The following is a 23,830-nucleotide window of genomic DNA, read 5'->3' as shown; positions in this document are numbered from 1 at the left end:
TATCATAGAATAGGCACATAATATCTAACACCGCTATGACAAGTGTCTATATGTTTTGTAAAACGGCGATTGGTTGCGCAATTTTCGCAAATTTCCTTCAAGAAAAGACACATAACCTATTTTTTATATTTAAAAAGTTGTAAAGATTCTATGATTTCTGGTTTTCATTTTTATATAATGCACTAGAGCACTTTTTTTGTCTATACTTATACAAAAAGTTGTGTTTGTTCGTCTGTTACGATTTATTTGTTGTTGCGGAAGCCATGCCAAGCAGTATGTAAAAATATTTGATATTTAAATAATGTGAGGTTTTAGATGTCTATATAATTAACCTATTTAATATCAATATATTCTTTATAATCAATTGAAATACAAAATACTACTTTCTACTTTTCGTGTGAGAGAGCATTAGAAACAGTTTAAACGTAAAACAAACTTTCAATAATATAATACTAATCAATAAGCCACTGAACATTTATAACATATTCCACTGTTTGTCTATTTAATAAATACTATTGCAATTTAATAGTATAGTTTAATAGTTTATAATTAAGTGCAATAGAAATATTTTCAAATAAAATAACATCTTGCAAAAGGAAACTGTACGAAGTACTGGTATAATTGAATGATTCTTGTATGTTTACACACACCGTAGACATTGTTATATTATAATAACTACATTTAGTTAAAATATGAAACACAAGGTCAATATTTGTTTTATTATGTATTACTCTTTGCAAATAATTACTGTTTGTTTCTGTAATAAATAAAATTAATTTGTCAACAAATTGCGCAACAGATCGCCCAGTAGCACACAATTTACAACTATTTCACGACACCGACTAATCATTTAAATAGATCACTTTATTTCACCTCTATATATTGCGATACACATATATTTCCGTTACATAACATTCCGTTATTTATTTCCGTTATACTATTACCACTTATAATATAAATTCAATACTTTTTGTTGCTCACATACACATTGCACTTTCCGTTACACCACATAATTACATTTCCGTTATACCCAAAAAAGTTCATTCCGTTACTAAATGCACGTGTACAATTATTTCATAAAGTTTCCGTTGTTACAATTCCGATACAATTACCACGTAATATTGTTTCCGTTGCATATATTTCCGTTATCCCCTACAAAAGTTACGTTTGCGGTGGATCGTCGTCCGCCCTGAGAGCCACCATGTCTGGTAACTTAAAGTGTTGCATATGAAACGGTGGCTCTGGACTGCTTGACTGTCTATTCGCCTGAAATAGAGTTTTATTATTATAATTATTATGTTCTTATACGCGTAAAGATATTTAAATGTTGTATGTAGTAAATATAATTGTAAATATATTATAAATAATTGGCTGAAAAAAAAAATTACACACATTTTAGAAAGAAAGATAGAACTTATTTATGATCTGCATTTTGTGCCAAAAGGTGATAATGTGACCCAATACCAGGCTATAATAATCTATCTTTGTACCAAATTTCATATATATATACGGTCTATTTTTGTGTGAAGCAGTAACAAAAAACACAATCCTCACAAAACACATTCAAAACGTAAAATAGCAAGTACGAGCACGATTAGGGGTATTTATTTCTAATGTAAATAAATATTGTGTTTCCGTACAAAGAGATCCTATTACTAAAACTTCGCTGTCCGTCTGTATGTCCGTCTGTCTGTATCTCACGAGCCGTTGAAATTTTCAGAGACTATGAGACAGAGACTATATATCGAACAAGAAAAAAAGCAATCGAAGTTAAGCAACTTTCGGCACGCTCACAGAATGGATGGGTGACCATTTTTTACAGTAGCTCTCTGGCTTATATCAGTAGAAATTACCAACTTGCGTACTGCGCCCTCTGCGCCGGCGCGGTAGGATGCCCTTGCGCGCCATGAAGAAACTGAAATATGATCGTCGTAATTAGTAAGTAATTATCTGATGGAATATTTAAGAGAGGTTTAACACACAATAACAATTTGGTAGGAGATTAACACACCACACAGACCAGCGTGAATATTTTTGTACTAAATAAGAAATTAAAAAAAAATTGACGGATTTATAGATATAGATTACAGTCCGTCCCGGCTTCACTCGTGGTACATATATAGTCTATAGCCTTCCTCAATAAAAGGGCTATCTAACATTGAAAGAATTTTTCAAATCGGACCAGCAGTTCCAGTTTCAGATTAACGCGTTCAAATTAACAAAAAAACAATCATTAGAAAATAAATACATAATGTAACACAGTTTAAACTAACACAGGGTTTAGTTTATACGAACATAATTGTACTAAATTAAACAGTTGTCTTTTATGTCATATCGGGTAACTGAGCTGGTTGTTCGCCTGATGGTGAGCGATCACCACCGCACGTGAACAAAGCAGAGGTAGTGCCTCTGCGGATGCGCTGCCCGCTTTAAGGGAGAAAAGATTGATGACTGGAAAGATAGGATGGATTGGGAAGGTTGAGGAAATGGAAACGACCCTCTGGCTCCCTCACTCCCCATACGAAATACAGTAGCAAGCTACTATTTCACGCCGGTCTTCTGTGTGGGTGTGGTACACCCCGGTGCGAGCTGGCCCAATTCGTGCCGAAGCGTGCTCGAATCCCTCATGTTAAAGTTTAATAAAGATTTATAACAATTAAAAATACCGAATGGTAGATATAGGTATATTGAATTGCTCGGAGACGGTTTGGAAGGTCAGGCCTCTGCTGACGCAGTCCGCCGCTTGCCGCAGCACTACCTCGCTCCTCCGGATCCGTTTGTTTATATTGTACTCCGGTTGGGTTTGATTCACCTGTAGATTATTCAAATATATAATGAAGATAGAAGAGTGAAGAAAAAGAATAATGTTTATTTAACATCACAGAAACAATCTTTACAAACTAATAATAAGAAGATGGGGACTTATAACTAATCGGTGTGCTGCTAAAAAGGGTAACTCAGTATGTGCTACGCGTAATGCGCAGCGCTGATTTTCATTAGCCCCTTTGTATTTCATAAAGAATCAGTATATAATTTGTTCTAACCTCGATCCTAATCAGGATAATAAGATAAACTCATGAAACTATTGTATTGTCACCGATCCGCGATTAGTGTACAGAGTTTGAATTGAATCTGTCCGTTTGAAGTGGGGCAGAATCGAGTCTAAAGGAGTCGGTTACATTACATACAAACATACAGGTGAAGCTAATAAATGCCCATAGTCTTGTTAATAAAACCATTGTAAGTCTAGAACGGTTTAGCATAATATAATTATTAACATTTTGAAAAACTAACAATAATATAATTAAAAAATAAAGATATAAAAATTACTCAACATACCGGCTGTCTGTCCCCAACATGTATCACATTGACAGACGGGACGTACTCGGGGCCAATAGTCATGATCGTGGGGCGAACCTCAACGTATGGCCCCTGGGACGGAGGCGCTGGATTCGGCTGGGATGAACAATTATTGTATAATTAAAAACAGTTCAGAAATCTAATTTTTTCATTTGACGTTCTTTTAGTGTCCAAAATATCATTCCGTCTTCCTTAATACATCATAAGAAACCAATTTAAATTGAATATTAATACAAAGCACCCATTACTCAATTATTTTCAAAGCAGTCATTCAATAGCGTTTTCTCCATATGTGCTTTATTTGTGTGACAAATAAATTTTCGGTCTTGGAGGACATTGTATGTTCGATTTCTCAAACATTTTTGGACACAAATTATGAAAAATTAGCTGCGCCCCGCGGTTTCACCTGCGTAACTCCGTATCCCGTAGGAATATCGGGATGAAATTTGCCTATATGTTATTCCAGTTGTCCAGCTGTCTACGTACCAAATTTTATTGCGACCGGTTCAGTAGTTTTTGCGTGAAAGAGCAACAAACACACACACACATTCTAACAAACTTTCGCATTTATATTATTAGTAGGATTAGTAGGAAGTAGGATAGTAGGATTGCGAAATTGTTTCACATCATTCCCTGGATTCCTCCCTACTTATGCCCAGAATTATGTAATAACAATAATTGTTTCATCATACTTTATATCCCTTGCACTTTAATTCCGTTATACCCTTAAATATCTTTATTTAAATAAATAAATCGAATTTGCAATCGCTCTATATAATCTTACATAATATAATATGTATTACTTGTATTTACATGGTGTCATTATGCGATGCCCGAGTTAAATCGTTTGTTTAAAACATAAAAGAGTTTTAATAGACATTTGTATGGTTTTTATAGGATGTCTTTAACTCCTTGGTACAGTGTTTAAAGCGTGAGCGTAAAAACGAGGGCTCCTGGGTTTGTTTCCCGGTGGGGACGCACAAAAAAAATGTCTCGGTCTGGCAGGACACAAAAGGCTGATCACCTATTTGTCCATAAAGAAAATCGATCAGTGAAACAGATGCATATCATCTGCCCCATACCCCAGTAGGGGACACGGGACTTCACATTTTTAATTAATTATACACAAAATTTAAGTGAAATGGTAGTTAAATATGGACTGAATAAATTAAAGACCGACTCAGTATTGCATAGATATCACAACCTTTTACATTAGACCACAGATCAGACGAACTTGGCTTTACAATGAATGTTTCTACGGGATATTTTCTACATCTACCCGCATATCTATCGACAAACTACCCTCACCGCTGTCACCTGCTGTATTATAAATGCCGGCGGCTCGTCGCGCGTGTCGTAGTTATGATCGGTGATCCGGGCCGAGCGGGTCTCACTCTCTGAATCGCTTCCATCGTATTGGCATTGTACGTTCGCTATTGCGAATTCTGGAATTAATAAATATAACGATAGAAGCATATGTTAATATAATAATAAATAAAAATAGAACTGTTGTTAGTTGAGGGTGTACAGTTTGTACGTGCCTGAATTAAATCATTTGAAATACATTTACAAAAGTCCTCTACAAATATTATCATCGCGAGCATAGCTCTGTCTGGCCCATATTATTTTCCTTACCCATCCCAATGCTTTTCTTTTTCCTCTCGACAATCCTTTCCGAATCCCTTTCCAATATGAAGTCGGCCATCCATTTGTAGAGGCGTAAGGTCTGCAATTGACCTTGCACCTCTCCAAATGTCCACGGGCGGTGGTAGTGCTTACCATCAGGCGACCCACCAGATCCATTGCCGACTATGACATAAAAAAGTCTGTTAGCCTTTGATAATGCAAACCCGGAGAGATGTGACCATGACATGGTAATTTGGCATGAATAACAAAACTTGAAAGTATATAGTGGACAGCACATTTATTTTACATGTCTGAACTTATATTATAAAGAGGAAACATTTGTGTTTTTATATGTATGTTTGTAATGTTTACACACAGAAACTACTTGACCGATTTCAAGCATTCTTTCACCAATGTAAAGTTGCATTTTCTGTGAGTGACAGAGGCTATATAAGGACTACGGACGAAGCTGGGGCGGACAACTAATAATCAAAAAAAGTAATTAACAAATAATATTAATAAAAAGGTATTTTATTGTATATAACCATACATGCAGATCGTTAGTTCCAATGATGAAAACCTTCTATAAGTCTATGATAGAGACAAACATACAACATAATTAAATTTACTCTACAGTAAATTGTATGTATGAAACACCGCAATAAAAGTAGATACCGAAATATAACTGTTTCATCAACATCTGTCCATTCTGTTCCAACTGCTGGGACACAGTTCTCCTAACCTATGAGGGTTCAAGACATAATCCATCACGCAAGTACAGGTGGGCAGATGTCACATGTCTTCGAACTTTCGTTCCTCGGACATGTCGGTTTTCTCACGATGTTTTCCTTCACCGTTTCGAGTAGCGATGTTATCCACATGCGCAGATATATCGAAATTGCCTGTTCTCGAACCCCCCAATAAACGATTTTAAATCCGTAGTCGTCCTCTGAACCACCAATGCTTATTCGTAACTGTTTACTGCCATTTAATATTCGAATCTACTCCGTGCTTGTAAATTCGCTACTTGAAGTTAGATATAGTGACGCCATCTGTAGTAAGCGCGGCAAAACTTGGATAGTGGGAACTCTTCAAACTAGGCGTGAATTGCTTTTATTGTAGTGTTTTTGGTTATGAGAAATCAGAACTTTATACTAAGCTTCGTTATCTATACGTATGCTTTAAAAAAAAATAAAAAAAAGAGAAAGTCTAGAAATCCAAAGTAATATTATTATTTAACTAGCCATTTTCCGCGGCTTCGCACGCTTTTAATTCGAAAAAGTTTAATTTTACCACTTGACACTCTATCTATAAAAAAAACCACCAAACTCCGTTGCATAGTTTTAAAGATCTAAGCATACATACATACAAACGCGGGTAGCAACTTTGCTTCATACTATGTAGTGAAGATATTCTTTTATATCCCAAACAATTTATAACCAACACATGTCTATAAAGGAAAAGAAATAAAACTCTATAGTACACCACATTTATCTTTTATTCATAATAATTTACAAATTCTTACTCTAATGGTAGAAAATCATAAATTTCCAAATGTAACCGAATAAATTGATAGAAACAGTGCATTTGCATCACGTTAAAAACACAGAAATAAATCTTTAACAAAAAAATAAACCGCATTCGAATTGTTAATACTAGATTAATTTAAAAGGGGATCATAAGAGGACGAGCTTTTAAATAAAAAAAACAATCATTAAAATCAATTCACCCAGTCGTAGGCTCTGAACCGAAAAAGATACATTCGAATTGAGAACCTCCTCTTTTTACAAATTCGGTTGAAAAACAACATAAAAGCAATTTCATGTGTTTGTTTAGAAGCATACTATTTTTCAATAAAATCAACTCTTTTCATTTTTAATAAATTTAAGATAAAATCCATAAAATAACTAAATTAATCAACTGTAACACAATTTGCAGATTATACATAAACAGTGGCCTTCTTTTATAATATTGTTATATACGTATTTTTAACATGAAGCAATTATAAATGCCAACGAGAATACAATAATACAAGTATTACAAACAAATAATACAGTGTTATAATGATTAAACAATTAATATATATAGTAATGATGAAAATAATTAAAACAAACTTTATTAAATATAAATATAAAATCACTACTTTGGCTTTATAGGAACTAATTAAAAACAAATTAAATTAAAACTACACATTGGCACTAAAATTTCACATTTCCTACAGTTACTGCTGTGATTAAAATCATTATAAAATATTGCGGTAATATCTTCATATCCTAAATAATCATTATATAAATTTTTTTTAACTATACAGACTCGAATAGTATTTGGCTTCTTTTATATTAGATGATTTTATTTTCACTAAACCAATTGCATTTTATTATAATAAGACCCTTTTTTATATCATAGTCGGCAATGGAGCTGGTGGGTCGCCTGATGGTAAGCGCTACCACCGCCCGTGGACATTTACAGCGGCGAAAGGCGCCCTACGCCTCTGCAAATGGTTTGTCGTATTTAATAGAAATGGGACTAGATTATTGATGGCAATAAAGGACTGGGTAGGGTAAGGAAAAGGACGCTAACGTCTGTGGCTAATAAGTATAAAAAATATGAGGAAACATATGTTTATTGTTAGTATGTTTATAATGTTTTCACACAGAAACTACTGGACCGATTTCAAAAATTCTTTCACCATTGGAAAGCTGCATCTATACTGAATGACATAGGCTATAATATTACCTATGTACTACGTAGAGCCGGGGAAAACAGTATAGAGAATATTTATAACAATAAAAGTACGTACAAATTGAATTAGTGAAAATAAAATAGTTCGACCAAAAATCGATTTAAAAATTGATTTAAATATTACAATTTTTAACACTAACACATAACTTATCTGCAAGTACGAAAATATATAATTCGAAATTATTTCACATCGATTAATTATGGCTACTAATATTACAGACTAGATTATTATTAAATGTCCCAAAAAATATAGTTAAATTATTTGCTTAGCAATTTGACATAAAAAATATAGAATTCGCGGTTTCTATAATCCGCCGATAGAAATTTGGAAAAAAGAAAAAAAAGGTTTATTTCTTTGTAGCTTCGAAACGACTGTCACCGACTTTCATCCTACTGATATGATAAACGCGAAACTATGTAAGTATGGATGGATGTTTGTTACTCTTTCACGTAAAAACTACTGAATGGATCTTAATGAAACTTTACAATAATACAGCTTATATACCAGATGTGATGATGAGATGTCCTATACACGTAAATATAAATACATACACATATAAAAACTTGCTAATGCCCGTGGGTTCGTCCGCGGCGTAAAATATAACCATAAAATTTGACCATATTTAATTGGGACATTTTAATTAAGTACACAAAACTATTAATAGTTTACGTTTTAAGGTTATGTTATACCATTGTTATAAATGCTGGTAAATTACGAGGCCAATAGAGGCTTAAAGTAACTCAAAATACCTACCACTTTTAATACGTTAAAAAAAATATATTTTTATACACGTAAATTTTTTAAAAGGAAACCTGTATAAAATATTGATTAAGTATTGCCGTAATATTAAAATAGGATGTCTATGGCAAATAAACGATTTGTAAATAAAAATATCTATTATTTTTGGTTTTGATTGGGAAAATATTCGTGATGAAATTTATGACTGATCACGTTTCGATATTTAGAATTGCATCAACTAAGTAATAAAATTAACTCTCTTTGATTTAGTAAAGAAAATACTTTGATATATATATATATATATTATAAATTATGGATTAGCATAAAGGCCCAACCACACGCTCGCAATGTAAATAAAATTCGTTTTACTATAACGTGACAGTGACAGCTGTAATAAAAAAAAAATGTAAATAGAAGAAAAAAACGATCGTAAGGCGCCAATTTCTTTTACGCTTGTGTTTTTATTTGTTTACGAAGCGAATTCTTTCTTTACACCATGTGTCAAATTAAAAAAAATTGTTTTTACTGCTATTGAAAACAACAAATATGTTTTTTATGTAATGTAATGTATCTCATTAAAATAATATCTGCTATTATTTTGAACATTTTAATATAATATACATAAAACAAAAAAAAAACCTGTAATTAAGAATCGACTATAAAAATGCTTATTTTCAGTACTGTCACTGTAATAAACTCGTGTCTTATAAAATCTTCCCCTTACATTAAAATTATTTTCTCTTGCAAATATGCGGCTAGGCAAACAAGCATTTCATATATTACAAAGTCGTTCACCTGAATTACCACCTAACAATAAATTACATTAAATACATTTTTGGCATATTAAGTACAAGTTAACTTAGGCAGACTTAGAAGGCGTATTAAACATAAATGCATACAAACACAGACTTACAACGGCTCGTCGAACCTCTCCGATCGTGTTTCGGCCATCAAATCCAGCGGGTCCAATATCTGTGTGGGCCTGCTGGTCCCGCGGCGCCCTTTGGAAAACTGGCTCTTAATGTCGTACTTCTCCATCCAGTTCCGCAAGGTTTTGCGTGGCACGCCGTACTTGTTCGACGCCGCGTACACACTGTAACCTTTCTTGACGGCAATCAGCGCGTCCCGGAGGTGCTGCGACGAGTACTGCTTGTACGACTTCTCTTGGAACACGTCCGTCTCGATGTTGACTATGGCGTTCGGCCGGCGGCCGACCAGCCGCGGCCGCGCGTGCACGTTAATCGGGATACCGTCCATATCGATAAAATGCCGCGTCACGATTTCCGTCGACGTCCGCACACCTGCAAGCGAGGGAAAGAAACTGCCCTTTAGTTACTCTTTTTTTTTAAATGGTAGAAACGCATCTAACGTGTGGCAACACTGAAATGTCATTTTGACAGCTCGCGGACGGGACGGACAGGGCGTTTCTTTTCCTGGCTTCCTACAGGACAGGGGTGGGTTGTGCGCGCGTAAAAAGCAAGGAAAAGACGCTCTAGGTTATTTAATCATGTCGTCGTTATTGTAATTATAATCTGTACTTATAATTTAACTCTGTATACATAGAAATTAGATGTCAGAAATTGACATTTAAGTTCTACGACCGAAAAACGAAAGTCAATTGCATTCATTATATTTAACACTATATATTTGCGATCAAGTGATTTTTTTTATTTAGCACAATAATTAAAGCAATGTTTTTTTCTCAATCATTCAAAACTAATTTTTATCCAGACCGAGGACTCAAACGCAGCACTTATTTATATGTAGCTTAAAGGCTATCACTACACCAATGATGTATTCGTAAATCATACGTGTAAATTGTTAAATAAGAAAACACTTACAAAAGATAAATTATAGATCAGAATTATTTTAAAAAATAAACAAAAAAACACGCTTTAATAATAGAATAAACTAAATTGTCTCGTACAGAGTATATGTATGGAAATTATCCCGGCGATCCTAATCAAAATAATAGGAACAACTATGCAATTGTCGTATCGTAACCGATGCTTGATAGATGTATAAACATAGTTTGAATTAAATCTCACCGTTTAAAATGCATTAAAATCGAGTCTAAACCCTAAAGGAGTCGGAGAATCATACATGTGAAACTAAAAGTGTGTCAATTAAAAAGCTTCATCAGTTTGTATGCTTGCACCATTTAAACACAACGCTGGTTCCACCACCAAAAGGTTGTGACCTGTGGGAACCATCAAAGACTTTTGGTTGTGACCTGGTGGTACAATAAAAAACCTATTTTTGCGTATATATTTATTCATTCCCGTAACATAAAATACAATAACATTTTAAATACGGGCTGACACAAATACATTTCAATATCTTAACATAACATGTTGTATTACCAATAAACGATACAATCAAAATAAATTACAATATTAACCCTATCGTCTGAATGAAAACGAAATTACTTCTATTCAAAATAAAAACAATATAAATAAACATCGACTATACTTATGTAGATATTAAGTACGAAATAAGGCAAAAAGAATTAATACTGCGCAAACATTTATTAAAATTATTCCAGTGTTGAGGATTTTAATTATAGAAGAACAGAGAAATACCACCATGTGTCATTGCAATTCAAAAAAAAAATCAAGAAAAACTAAACCGGCTTCAGAGCCTCAGTACTAGACTAACTTTAAATATGACTCTACACAGAAGATATCAATTTCAAAATAAAAAAAATCATCAAGTTCGGTCCAACCAGTCGAAGGTTCTCAGGTAACCAAGTCACAAAAAAAAAAACATACAGCCGAAGCCTCCTTATTATTTTAAAGTCGGTTATAGAAATATATAAGATTGTAACAACACATCTTGGTAGCAATGAATGCTGTGGAATTCGCTGCCTATGAATTTATATAATGAATAATATCTCACATAAAACAATATGCATTATTAGATTTTTTTCCAAACAAAAATTTTAAATCAAAAATTCCAAACTTAGATACAAACTGAAAAAAAACCCATAGCCAAGCTGCTTTAAAAACATATTGTATGCGGCAATAATTAAAATCCCATCAAACAAGATACATTAAATTATACATCATGTATAATATAATCTATATTTAACTTACACACTAATTTATGTATACAAAATACACACTAAATAGGCACTTCTTGGATTGAGGGCAAAGACATTTCTACCAAATATTCATCACTGGCAACACTTGACGTTCCATTTTCGAATCTGACATAATATTTAGTAGAAACATCATGTTGTACCCTGAAATAGAAACTAATAAAAAAAACACCTATTAAGATATAAAAGTGCTAAAGAAATAGGAACAAGGGGCATAGTTTATGACCTTATCAGCAAAACAATAGTTAAATACAAAGGCGTAATTTATATCTTCACTATCTAATTGGCCTATCGAAACAGAACGACGTATTTATTTGGTTAAGTCTATTCGTTATTCAACATATATTTTGGATTATATTCAACTGGATAAAGCGAATGTCTATCGTAATTTAGGATTGCCCTAAATTTGACGCAACGCTGATTTTTATTGTAGTTTGACTTAAAAAGACACCGCGTAAACAGTTAGAAATTGGTAGATTGATAAAGCATTGATAGCTAGATAGTTAGAATTTGGTAGATCGATAAAGCAATGATTATGCAAGAACAGTTAAAATTACAACATATTGCGATGGTTTAATTTTTTTATTACTAGGTATAGATTGAATATTATATCACAATTATCCCGAAATTATAACGTACGTAATATATATTGAAATCATGTAAGATTAATTTTGCTAGCGTGCCTTGTGATCTGATTTATTTATCAAAGAGTAAACACAAACGAGAAACATTTTGTAATCATCTTAGAGGATGTTGATTCATTGAGTCAAATATGACGAAGAAAATTAAAAAAAAAAAAACAAGCTTTAATGATAGAATCAACTAAGTCGTCTCATTTTATCTCGTACAGAGTGTACGTAAGTCAATTATTGAATCCTGGCGATCCTAATCAGGATAATAAGATAAAATTATTGAATTATCACCGACGCTTGAGACATACAAAGAGTTCGAAGTATATCAGTATCCGTATGAAGACGATCAGTAGCGAGTCTAAAGGCGTCGGTTACAAGCACACATACAGGCGAAGCTAATAGAAGCCTGTTAAAAAAAAACAGATTTTTTTAATAACTATGAGGGTATTATTTATAACGTTCTTTGCAATTTCCTTTCGCTATTTTATACCGTTAAAGTCACAATGTTTATCTAAAGATCAAATTAAGGCTTTAAAAGGTCACTCTGCTACTGCATATATCATATTATATAGGACTATAAGCATTTTCAAATTTAAAACTATAAAAATAAACAAAAATGCTACTCATTACATTTATAAATTCATAACATAAGCATCGAATAGTTTATAATTTGTATATTTATTACTAGTCGTTGAATTCAGGGCCTTATATATCTGGTTTCTATATATTATCTGAGTGTAATCTCCAATCACAAACGCTGCTGAATATTATATGTAATATGCATAGATTTTTACGACGGTATTTAGTATAGCAAGTATATATGTTTGTTTCTTTTTTCTTTTGAATACTAGGGACCGTCAATGCGAGTTAAGTCAAGTATTCGTATCATATGTTTTGGCAATAAATACTTTTTTTTTCAAACACTACACAAAATGTCCCTTTTATGCAATGTGTAATGTTCACATGGAATGTCGTAGCTGCGTACGGCCGTATTTTTAGAAAATAATTACTATTTAATAGATTTAAATCCTGTTTTATTACATTTATCCAGAGGTTTTGAACACTCAACAGCTACGCTAGCTGGGCACGGGAGGGAGGGATAGACTCTCGTCGGTAAATAATAATGAACGAATTACGTTTAAAATCTGTTAAGTCTGTCCGGGCAAATACAAACACAAGATAATGCGGCAGTACTTGAATTTTTACCGTAATGCGTTACAATAAGGTTGAATTTTGTCAACACGGTACTTTACATTACGGCATTTCAATTTGGGCGTTCGCTACGTACATATCTACTAGATAATATATAAGAGGAATCTTTTGTATTTTTATATGTTTGTAACGTTTTCAAGCAAAAGCCATTGGACCGATTTCAAAAATCCTTTCACAATTACAAAGCTACAACTTCATCGATTGGATATACTAAGGTACTATATATGTACCATGGACGAAGACGGGGCGAACAGCCAGTATATAAATGAGTAAGCCCCAACTGCGATTCAGTTTGAACTACGAACCTCATCTATTATATGATTCATATATATATTGGTAGAGCATTGGTACTAAACAATAATCAACGTTGCTAGGCAACCGCTTGGTTACGCAAAGACGCGACACAGAATCCCTTAACTAACCGGACATTATAAATTGCTAACACCTAATTAAGTACAATATTAAATTAAATCATTTATAAGCCACTCGGTTTCAGCGGCCGCACATTAAACGTGAGAATGTGAAACATTAGACGTCGGTTTTACAACTCGCTGATAGCCTATCCGACACATATTGGACGTAAATTTATACAAAACTTGTCTGTAAACTGACGGATAAATCAGAACACATCAAGAAGTTGTAATGCTGGCTGTAAATGATTCGACATTCAATTTTTAACGTGAGCCGCCGCTTCACTCAATTAAAACTACCATAAATAACGTACTAAGAATTTAAGTCTTTTTATTTCGACGGACACAGTCCCAACAAGCACACGTTTCAAGGCCAATATTTTTATTTCTCACATTTACCTAACTTACGCTATAATTAACATTAATATATAACCGATAACTACGATTAAATAACGACAACACAAAAATGCCGGAAACTACCAAAATGGTAGTTTTCTGCTCACCTGGCAACATAAAACAAGCTATGGTATTGCACGAAGAAGCATCATGTGTATTAGAGATAGAGTAAAACATAACATTTCACCTGTTTTTCTTTTTTTCATTACACACATATACTATACAGACAAGTAAATAAAATATATACTCTGACCTTTTTTTATCAATGTAATCTTTTGATTACATAACTTTAATTTAATTGGTTTAAAATTAAAATTACTGTAACCACGACGCTACATATTATTCCAAATATTATGTATATTGGTTTTCAAGTTTAAAATCAAATCCTATCGAGAATATAAAACAGACAGAATATAAAATTCAAGATCACTTTTCTACCATTTACTACTATCCAGTACAACAACAAATAAAATAAAATAAAACTCTTTGGAGAATATTGCGGTTTTTAAAACAATAAATATAACTTTGAAATTAATGTAAATAATCATCCATCTTTGGCAGTTAACTTGCAAATTGGCTAGATCGTATAATTTTAATATAAGTAATTAATACACACGATTGTATTATGGGTGAAGCTAGATATAAAATAATAGGGTCTATAACTGACAAATTCTAAATTTGGGTAACGTACTATCTTAACGATCAATTGTTAAAAAACCAAGGGCGAATTTTAAATATTTACGAACACATCTGACGCGTCACAGCATTCGCAACGCTTGCTTAGAAAGTATTGCATACGGCAATAACTATTTTTACCATTGAAAATGGTAGAAATAAATAGAAGTAATTTCAAATATAGAACATCTATACAATATCAAACGAATATTACATATTTTTTTTTGTGGTCAGCGCCACCAAATTTCACTTATTTTTCAATTCTCTATAGAAAATTATAATATTTGCTTCTTTAATTATTTCCAAGGAAAAATGCAACAAGTACGCGTATAGCATATTTAAAAAAAAAAGACAGAAAACCTAGCTCCACCCACAAACATTCAATAAGTAACCTTAAAACTTAGCTCATAGCGTTTATTATACGATGACAACTTTGGTATTAAATTTCTCAAATAAATTAAACATTTTGGCTTTATACCACATAATAAGGCAGTTCTTTGGACGTAGATAATATATAAATAGTTAAGTGTACTAACCTCACAAATTCGCCAAGGTGAAATAAATTTGGCAAAATATGAGGAAAATATTGTTGGCAACACTTTTTCAACTGTCGCGAAATTTAAGTAATCACTTTTACATTACGTTTAACGTTTTAAAGTTAAATCTTTTTATTTCCGGAATGAATGAGTGAAAGAGAAGCGAGAGCCACTATATCCGTAAAACTATGGATTTTTCTAGAACACTTCACTGAGAAACTGTGTTTAACAACATTTATTATTCTTAACATCACTTCTCTTAAATTTAGCAACAATTTTTAAGTATGAAGTTTTTTATATAGCATTTTCATTAATATCTAGATGTGTCATTAAAACATTTTTTATTAAACATTCGTTTGCTTCGATTTTCTTTAATTTCGCGAGAGTTGAGAGCTGTGTTTGTTTTCCATCGACATTATCTATTATGCATCAGATATTTATAATAGATATAGTAATAGATTAATATAATACTCAAGTATTAAGTTTAACTTGCGATAAACGCACACTTTTTGATGCTACATTTTCATAGAACGACAGTTTTTTTTATATAAAAACGAATGTGACATTGATTTTTAGAAGACTATCGGCCATTTTTACAACTGAATGTAAAATTTAACACTTTTTGACATATATCTTCATACGTCATTTGTCATTTCAACTGACTGACTTGAGATTTAATATGATATTTGTTATATAAAATCATCAACGAATCTATATACCAATATTTAGTGTGCTAATAAATTTTTATAATTGCAACATGAATCAACATAGAAAACCCCCAAAAATCAATATACATCCAAACTCGCGGCAACGCAGTGTGACGTCATCACTCATGCATTGACATATCGAGCGCGGTGTTGCCCTTCTGCGTTTCGTTTCTCCCATTCTCGTCCTCGCTCGACACCTGCGTCGCGAACGACAAAAAGTGTTTCCCAAAATCCATTTCCGCCTCGTAGCTCGCTTCCGGTTCGCTCTTGTCGCAGTTCTGCGCTTCCGCGTTGTTGTCAGTTTTGTATTCGCGTTGTTTCTTACTATTCTCAACGAACTGTTTCAGTTGTTGCGGCATCGGGAAGGACGATTTGATATGGCAACGCTTCATCCAGTTCCGCAGGGACTTGCGCGGCACCTTGTGCGTTTGCGCCGCTCTGGAAGCGCGGAAATCAAATCAAATCAAATTAAATCAACTCAAGTATAATATTGATAATTTAATATATAAATTACGTGTGACACTGTTTGTCCGCGGTGAATTCTAAAATTTAACAACCGATTTTAATCAAATTGAGACAACAGGTGCAGTTTGATCCAACTTAAAAAATAGGATGGTCTATATTATTTCAATTATTAGTATTCGTGCAGCTAGTATTATTTATATAGCTTTAGACCTTATAATAACTATCAATAGTACCAACATTAAACAAAAATATCATAATGTTCAGTTTTATAAAGCATCCAAATTGAGGGTATTTGGATGCTTTAGAAATGTAAGAAAACTCACCTATAAATACTGCCTCCCTTCTTGACGTCCATCAAAGCGGCCCACATGGCTTCGTTCGAATACCGCCTGTTCGGATTAAATTTTCCCATCATAACCCTCTCTAAATCCTTCCTCGACAATCCGGAGGAGCTCACCTCCTTACCCTCTAAAAACTGATCGAGATCAGCCTTCAAAACCGTATCGCCGATATCCACATTTTTATCCTTGAAAATCGGCGGCCTCCCCCGCCTCCTTATCGCCTTCTCCCCGAGTTTCGGGAAAATCTCTTTAACGGCAACATCTTTCCGCGGTATGAGCTCGACTTCGGACTTCGAATTTCTCGTCTCGACCCTTTTCTTCGTCTGATTGGCTTTCAGCAGCGACACTTCCAATTCGCCGTTCTGCTCCAGCCACGATTTATAATAATCATTCTCTATCGATTTCTGTATGAACTCCTCATTCATGTTCATGCCGTATTTCGAGAATTCATTTTGTATTTCAGCCGCGTTCATCTTCGACAATCTATTTATGTACTCCGAGTTAGCGAGGTTCTGCAGTTTCGTCTGGAAGAACAGTTCGCTCTCGGGTTTCACGCGTATGTACGGTTTCTGAGCTGAAAACAGATAGACGGACAGACAGTTAGAGCCCAATTTGATAATCTTTACATGAACCATGAATGCGGCAATGACAAATGACATGTCTGTAAGATATAAACAAAAAAAAAAGTAAACAAAACAACAATATTAAAAGTAAAATGTAATCGAAAAAAAAACGCGGCATTTTCAAACATCGAACGCTACGACATTCATGGTTCACAGTACTACCAAAAACTACCAATTTCAAGTGTTGTAATACTAAAAAATGGCCTACCTTACAGACTGTCATTATAATGGTCAATGCAATTCACAATATGATCTTCACTCACGCATTATATCACAAGTTTTTTTTTTAATCACACACGTATCGAATAACCGCGAAATGTTTAAAAAACAAAAAATTAAAAGCTTTTTTTTTTAACAAAACAAAAACGCAAGTGACGAATGAAGTCACATTGCAAATAAACATTGTTTATAAATAAACGAAAAAAAAAAAACAATTTAAACATTTGACATTACGTGAAGAAAAAAACAACAATAAAAAAAACTCACCGGAAGTCTGTCCTAAACTACTGCCGGGTTTGCTCGGTTCTTCGTCCTGCAAATTAATAATTTTCTCATAAAGTACACCATATGCGTCTATTTAAATAGTTCTAATAATTAACCGACTTTGAAATAAGGGGTTCTCATTACATGGTTACTACATATTTTTTTTAAACTCTTCCATTACATTTCAAATAAGAAAACAACAATCATCATCATCATCATCATGAAACAACAATATCGATACATAATTCATTTAACTAACTAACTAACAGTGTAACATGTTTTAAAGTACTGAGTGTGACACGGCCGAATTAAGATCTGTAGTAGATCTATCCTACTTTCTATCCTTCCTACTAATCCTACTCTTACTAATATTACAAATGCGAAAGTTTGTAAGGATGTGTGTGTGCTTGTTGCTCTTTCACGCAAAAATTACTGAAGCGATTGCAATGAAATGTAGACAGCTGGACAACTGGAATAACAACATATAGGCAACTTTTTAGGCCGATATTCCTATGGGATACGGACTTACGCGGGTGAACCGCGGGGCGCAGCTAATATAACATAAAACTGCTGGGTCAAAGTTCGACCATATTACATATAATTAGAGGGCCGAATTTTGAATTTTGAACTTGCAACTCGAGGGTCAAATTTCGACCACTTCAATTGCTACTAGAGGGCCATATTTCGAACAAATAACTAAAGGGTCGTAATTCGACCCTCTCCACTCACGCCTAAACGGTCAAAACTAGCTCGGTCTAATTTCGACACACTCACCTCCTGATACTCCACATGGTCCGGTTCCAGCTCGCCATAGTACAGCCCGTCCTCCTCCACCGTCTCCTCCTTCACGTCGCTCCTCTCCCTCTCCCTCTCCCGCTCCTCCGACTTGCGTTTCTTCGGCCCGTTCGTTGTGAGAGTCTTCTGCTGTTGTGTTTGTTGTACGCCTGATGGATTTTAGAGTAATTTATTTAATGCTACTGAAATAACAACTCATTTAAGAACGCAATCGCCTTATGATGATCATTTTTTTGTGTGTGTACACGTGTAATATGCTGCAATTGTACCATATATGTTAAAAAGCTTATAAAGGAATCACTTTTTACATCAAAATCTGTTTAGTAATTTACGAGGCCCGTTTCATTTTCTACTCCTTTCCCAGTCCATTCTTTCTTTCCCAGACAATTCGTTCATTTATGGGTGGTGATGATCGCATACCTTCAGGCGGATCACTAGAGCATTTGCCCGCTATAGAATAAATAAGTCTTTTTTCTCTATTGTTACTTAAACACACTCAGAGCGAAACGTTAACGACATCCAACAAAAAAAATCACCGTTATTGGAGTCCCGCTGCGCGTGCGCAAGCAGCGCTTCGCTGGCGACCGTGTAGTCCTTGTTGTCCGTCTTCAGCTCGGAGAGACCGCCCGGCTCGCTCGAACATAGACCTGCGAATATCAATGATGAGTTAAAGAGTTTGTTTGCTTGTGCGCGCCAATCTCGCGAACTACTGGTCCGATTTGAAAAATTCTTTCAGTGTCAGATAGCGCATTTATTGAGGAAGGCTTCGGCTAGCCTATAGGCTTACGATACATTTAATTAAAAACTGATGTGTTTGAAATAATTACGCTTATTTAAATGTCATGCATTTTATTGGAATATAATACATTTTATCCCAAAAACACATGGTCTGCCATAGAGAAACACAAAAATCTTAGATCTATCAAAAATTTATGCTCCACCCCCCACGCTTTAACACCAATTATAGGTATAAATAAAGTCCCTTGTCCCCTAGTGGGGTATGGGGCAGATAATATACAACTGATTCACTGATTCAGGACAGGACAGGACCAGGACCTTCAGGACCAGGACCTCTCATGACAAGAACCTCACAGGACCAGGATCTCCAGGAACAAGACACCACAGGACACAGATCTCTCAAGACCATTACACCACAGGACCAGGACCTGGAACCAGCACCTCACAGAGCCACATCAAGGACTACCGCATACCTCGTATTTGCAGAGCTTCGGCCGACTTCAGCAGGCTCGGCAGCTCCTCTTGAGTCACATTCACTTCACCCTTATACATGAAGTCGACTAAAGCCTGCATTTCGCTAAACCTGAAACAGACGACGTCAGTTATTTCTTTTAGTTAGTTATTATGGTATAAATCGGCTTATTTGTTAAGCGACTTAAAAAAATGTGGGAGGTTAATTTTTTTTTGGCGTTTTTTTTATCTAATTGGTGCCATTTAAATTGGTCTAGTTCTGACAATTTAAAGGCGGTTAAATTTTTAGTTAAGTAGTTCTTACTTTCTATGATTATTATTGGATGGCATCTATATGACCGGATAGACGTTGTGTTGCCTTGTCGTGAAGATTAAAAACTAATTCTCTAGAAGGTTCTAGAAAATGTTCTAGGCAAATTTTGCTGAAATTTGGTGTATAAACAGTTTACAACCTACTTGCTTCAAATACAGTAATTGTTTCAACATTTTAATACAAATTTAAAGAGAATAATTTGTATTCCTAAAATATACATAGTAAAAAACATTCTGAACCGTCGTCATGATATTTAAATCAATATCAATAAGCGCGAGACGAGACACTTTGGGTGAACAATAGCCTTCGAGTGTCTTCTGTCACCTCAATTAAAATGAGTGTCCTATCCCACTCTCTCCCACCACCACCCCATAGCCCCGTCCCCCTCGCACCTCATGTCCCGCATCAGCACGATGGGATGCTTGCACGGGTTCTGCAGCAGCAGCCGCTCGAGGTACGCGGAGCACGCCGACAGCACCAGCTTGTGGCACCGGAGCTGGCGCGACTCGCACGCCAGCGTCACGTCAGCGAACTGTTCGGTGAGAAGCAGCCGAGGGAATACTGACTGGAAGGTGAGTTTCGTTATGAGTGTCCGAGGGAATACTCTCTGGTGAGCAGTGTAGTTATGAGTTTCCAAGAGAATACTGTCTGGAAGGGAAGTTTCGTTATGAGTGTCCGAGGGAATACTGTCTGGTGGGCAGGGTAGTTTGAGTATTCAAGGGAACACTGAGAAGTAGGGCAGTTTAGTTATGAGTTTCCCAGAGAATACTGTCTGGAAGGGAAGTTTCGTTATGAGTGTCCGAGGAAATACTGTCTGGTGGGCAGGGTAGTTTGGGTGTTCAAGGGAACACTGAGAAGCAGGGCAGTTTAGTTATGAGTTTCCCAGAGAATACTCGAGGAAGGGCAGTTTTGAGTGTCCGCGAAAATATTGATTGTACGGGCAGTTTAGTTATGAGAGTATCTTATAAGTTTCCATCACATATGGTTACATAGATTGTGCAGTGGTTAGCAGTTAGTCTCTGGTGGGAATAGGAGTTCGGAATTTGTGGACGTAATCAAAATTATTATGGCCTTATAAAGGTGTCCTTACACTTGCACGAGCCATTTGTGTATTCGATTAGATTAATTTTAAAAGCGCTTGAATCTACATATTTGATAACAATCAGCTAAAAAGTTTGTCCTCAAATATTTTTAAACTTTGTGTATGACGTATAGACTTGTTTCCCAAGAGGAAGAGCTAAATTTAATGCTACCCGCAAAATCAATACAAAATATAAGTTTTCAAAGTCAACCAAAAGCTGTAAGCAGCTACATTAATGTGGTAGAATACAATAAAACTCACCTGTAAATTAGTATGATAAGAATTCCACCGCACACAGAACTGCTGCGGCGGCAACGCCATCTTTGCATCCATTTAAGCACAGATTATATAAAATTTATTTTTTCAAAAACATAACTAACTATATCTTTGGCCGATAGACGATCAGTCAATTGCACAAGTCCACCAAAAAAGGCTATCACAGATTATTTATAAAAATATACAGATTATATAAGTAAGTATATAATAAGTACAAAGAATACTAAGTAGAAACTTTTTAGACTAGATTTTATTAAATACTGGATCTCCGCGCGAATATCTGAAACAAGAAAGCTATTATTAACACTACTTCAATTACTATAATAAAAATTACTATAAAAAAAAACTCTATTATCATATACTGCATCCAGAGTCATTAAAAAAAACTAAAATGACAGCAATCATGTCATCTTACTCACACACTATACTATGTCTGTGTGGGACACTCATCTGTTTCGATAAGTATGGATAAAGACATCGAACTGTCACATTTATAAACGCGGATAATCTTCTTAATATCTTCTTCTTTTTAATATATAAAATTCTCGTGTCACAGTTTTCGTTGCCATACTCCTCCGAAACGGCTTGAGCGATTTTGATGAAATTTTTTGTGCTTATGCGGTATGTATGAGAATCGGCCAACATCTATTTTTCATATCCCTAAATGATAAGAGTAAGGCAGAACAGCGTTTGCCGGGTGCAGCAAATTAGTATAATATATAAAAATCCAGTGTCATGATGTATGTTCCCAATGAACTCTTCACACAACTCAACCGATTTTGATGAAATTTGGCATTTTATGTGTAATTTGGTCCAACTTAAGATAACATATAGGTCCAACTTAAGATAATAGATTTTATTTCGATTAATTATCCCAATAACTGGCCGGGTATGCTAGTAATATTATATAGGTTCGCAAAAGTTTGTGAATAAATATAGGTAAACGTTTATTTATCTTTATATAAATAGGTAGGTAGTATTATAGATAAATGAATACATATATATTATAACCACTGATTGCAACTGCATGACATTCGGTACGATTATTTTGTACTGAAGAAGAGCGTGCAAAATGTTTGTATAATAAATAATTAAGAATATAATAATACAAGACGCACGTCCCGGCTTCGCTCGGATATCGAGATTTATCCTGCTTTATCTCAAAGGAGCATTTAATCGGGATAAAAATTGTCCTATTACCCAAGCCGGCTCATACCCTGTCTGTATACCATATATCCTCAATATCCGTTCATTACTTTTAGCGTGATTGACGGTCAAACATGCAAACGAGCAAAACTTTCACGTTTATAATATTAGTGTCACAAAGATGCCCATAATATAGGGCCTATATGTTATTCCAGTTGTCCAGCTATCTACATACCAAATTTCATTGCAATCGGTTCAATAGTTTTTGCGTGAAAGAGTAACAAACATACACATTACATACACATACGTCCATCCTCACAAACTTTCGCATTTCTAATATTAGCAGGATAGGATTATCGTCGCTATCAAAAGGATCTTTAAGCCGATTAAATATCATATGATTCCATTATGTACATTCTCGCTTCGTGCAAAAATGGAAAACGTCCGTCGATAAAAAGACCTTAGGCGAAGCCAGCCATATTGATTTTTATAACAATTCGTTACAAGGGGGAACTTAATCTATCTCTTTCGTGCACGGCCAATCGCCGATTTTATGTCCCCTTCCATCATTTACGTTAATGAAATTGTCTAAACAACATTAATTAGAACGTAGAATATAATTAAATGTCATATGACGTTTTAACTACACTTATTTGCTATTAGCTGTCCGCCCCGGCTTCGCCCGTGGTACATATATAGCCTCACTGTCATGTCATTCAGTGATGATGCAGTTTTTTAATGGTGAAATAATTTTTTCGAGTCGATCCAGTAGGTTTCGTGATGAAACAGATACATACATGCAAAAACGCGAATGTTTCCTCTTTATATTATTAGCTTAATATTTAGAGATACATTGAGAAGATTTCTTCAGAATTACAGGATCATTCCTATTTATTCATGATCTAGCTGCGCCCCGCGGTTTCACCCGCTTAAATCTGTATCCCGTAGGAATATCGGGATAAA

General features: G+C 34.6%; 1 protein-coding gene across 5 annotated transcripts; it reads right to left on the bottom strand.

Moving 5' to 3' along the window:
- On the bottom strand, positions 1-21,996 carry LOC119838113 (protein bric-a-brac 2-like). Of its 5 annotated transcripts, none has more exons than XM_038363931.1 (11): positions 21,707-21,996; positions 20,757-20,929; positions 20,054-20,163; positions 19,379-19,489; positions 18,822-18,991; positions 18,051-18,096; positions 4,669-4,805; positions 3,340-3,456; positions 2,667-2,812; positions 1,858-1,915; positions 1-1,266 (listed from the first exon to the last, which is right to left on the bottom strand). In XM_038363931.1, the coding sequence occupies exons 1-11, from the start codon at positions 21,776-21,778 to the stop codon at positions 1,162-1,164; spliced, it is 1,245 nt and encodes a 414-aa protein (XP_038219859.1). In that variant the 5' UTR covers positions 21,779-21,996; the 3' UTR covers positions 1-1,161. The 5 variants fall into 5 exon arrangements, with proteins under 5 accessions (XP_038219859.1, XP_038219860.1, XP_038219861.1 ...); XM_038363932.1 differs by having other exon boundaries at positions 4,678-4,805; XM_038363933.1 differs by having other exon boundaries at positions 1,170-1,266; positions 1,854-1,915.
- Between the last annotated feature and the right edge of the window lie 1,834 nt (positions 21,997-23,830).

The sequence above is a fragment of the Zerene cesonia genome, unplaced genomic scaffold (genome assembly GCF_012273895.1).
Source record: "Zerene cesonia ecotype Mississippi unplaced genomic scaffold, Zerene_cesonia_1.1 Zces_u001, whole genome shotgun sequence".
Classification (NCBI taxonomy): domain Eukaryota; kingdom Metazoa; phylum Arthropoda; class Insecta; order Lepidoptera; family Pieridae; genus Zerene; species Zerene cesonia.
This window is presented reverse-complemented; position numbering and strand designations above follow the sequence as displayed.

Bases quoted from the DNA above. Each gene is read 5' to 3' on its own strand.
- LOC119838113 (XM_038363930.1), bottom strand. From the start codon at position 21,778: ATGGATGCAAAGATGGCGTTGCCGCCGCAGCAGTTCTGTGTGCGGTGG. The intron at 18,097-18,821 runs GTGAGTGTGTCG...ATTAATTTGCAG, and splicing joins ACCATGTGGAGTATCAGGAG to GACGAAGAACCGAGCAAACC. The intron at 17,516-18,050 runs GTGAGTTTTTTT...ATCTGTTTTCAG, and splicing joins TAGTTTAGGACAGACTTCCG to CTCAGAAACCGTACATACGC.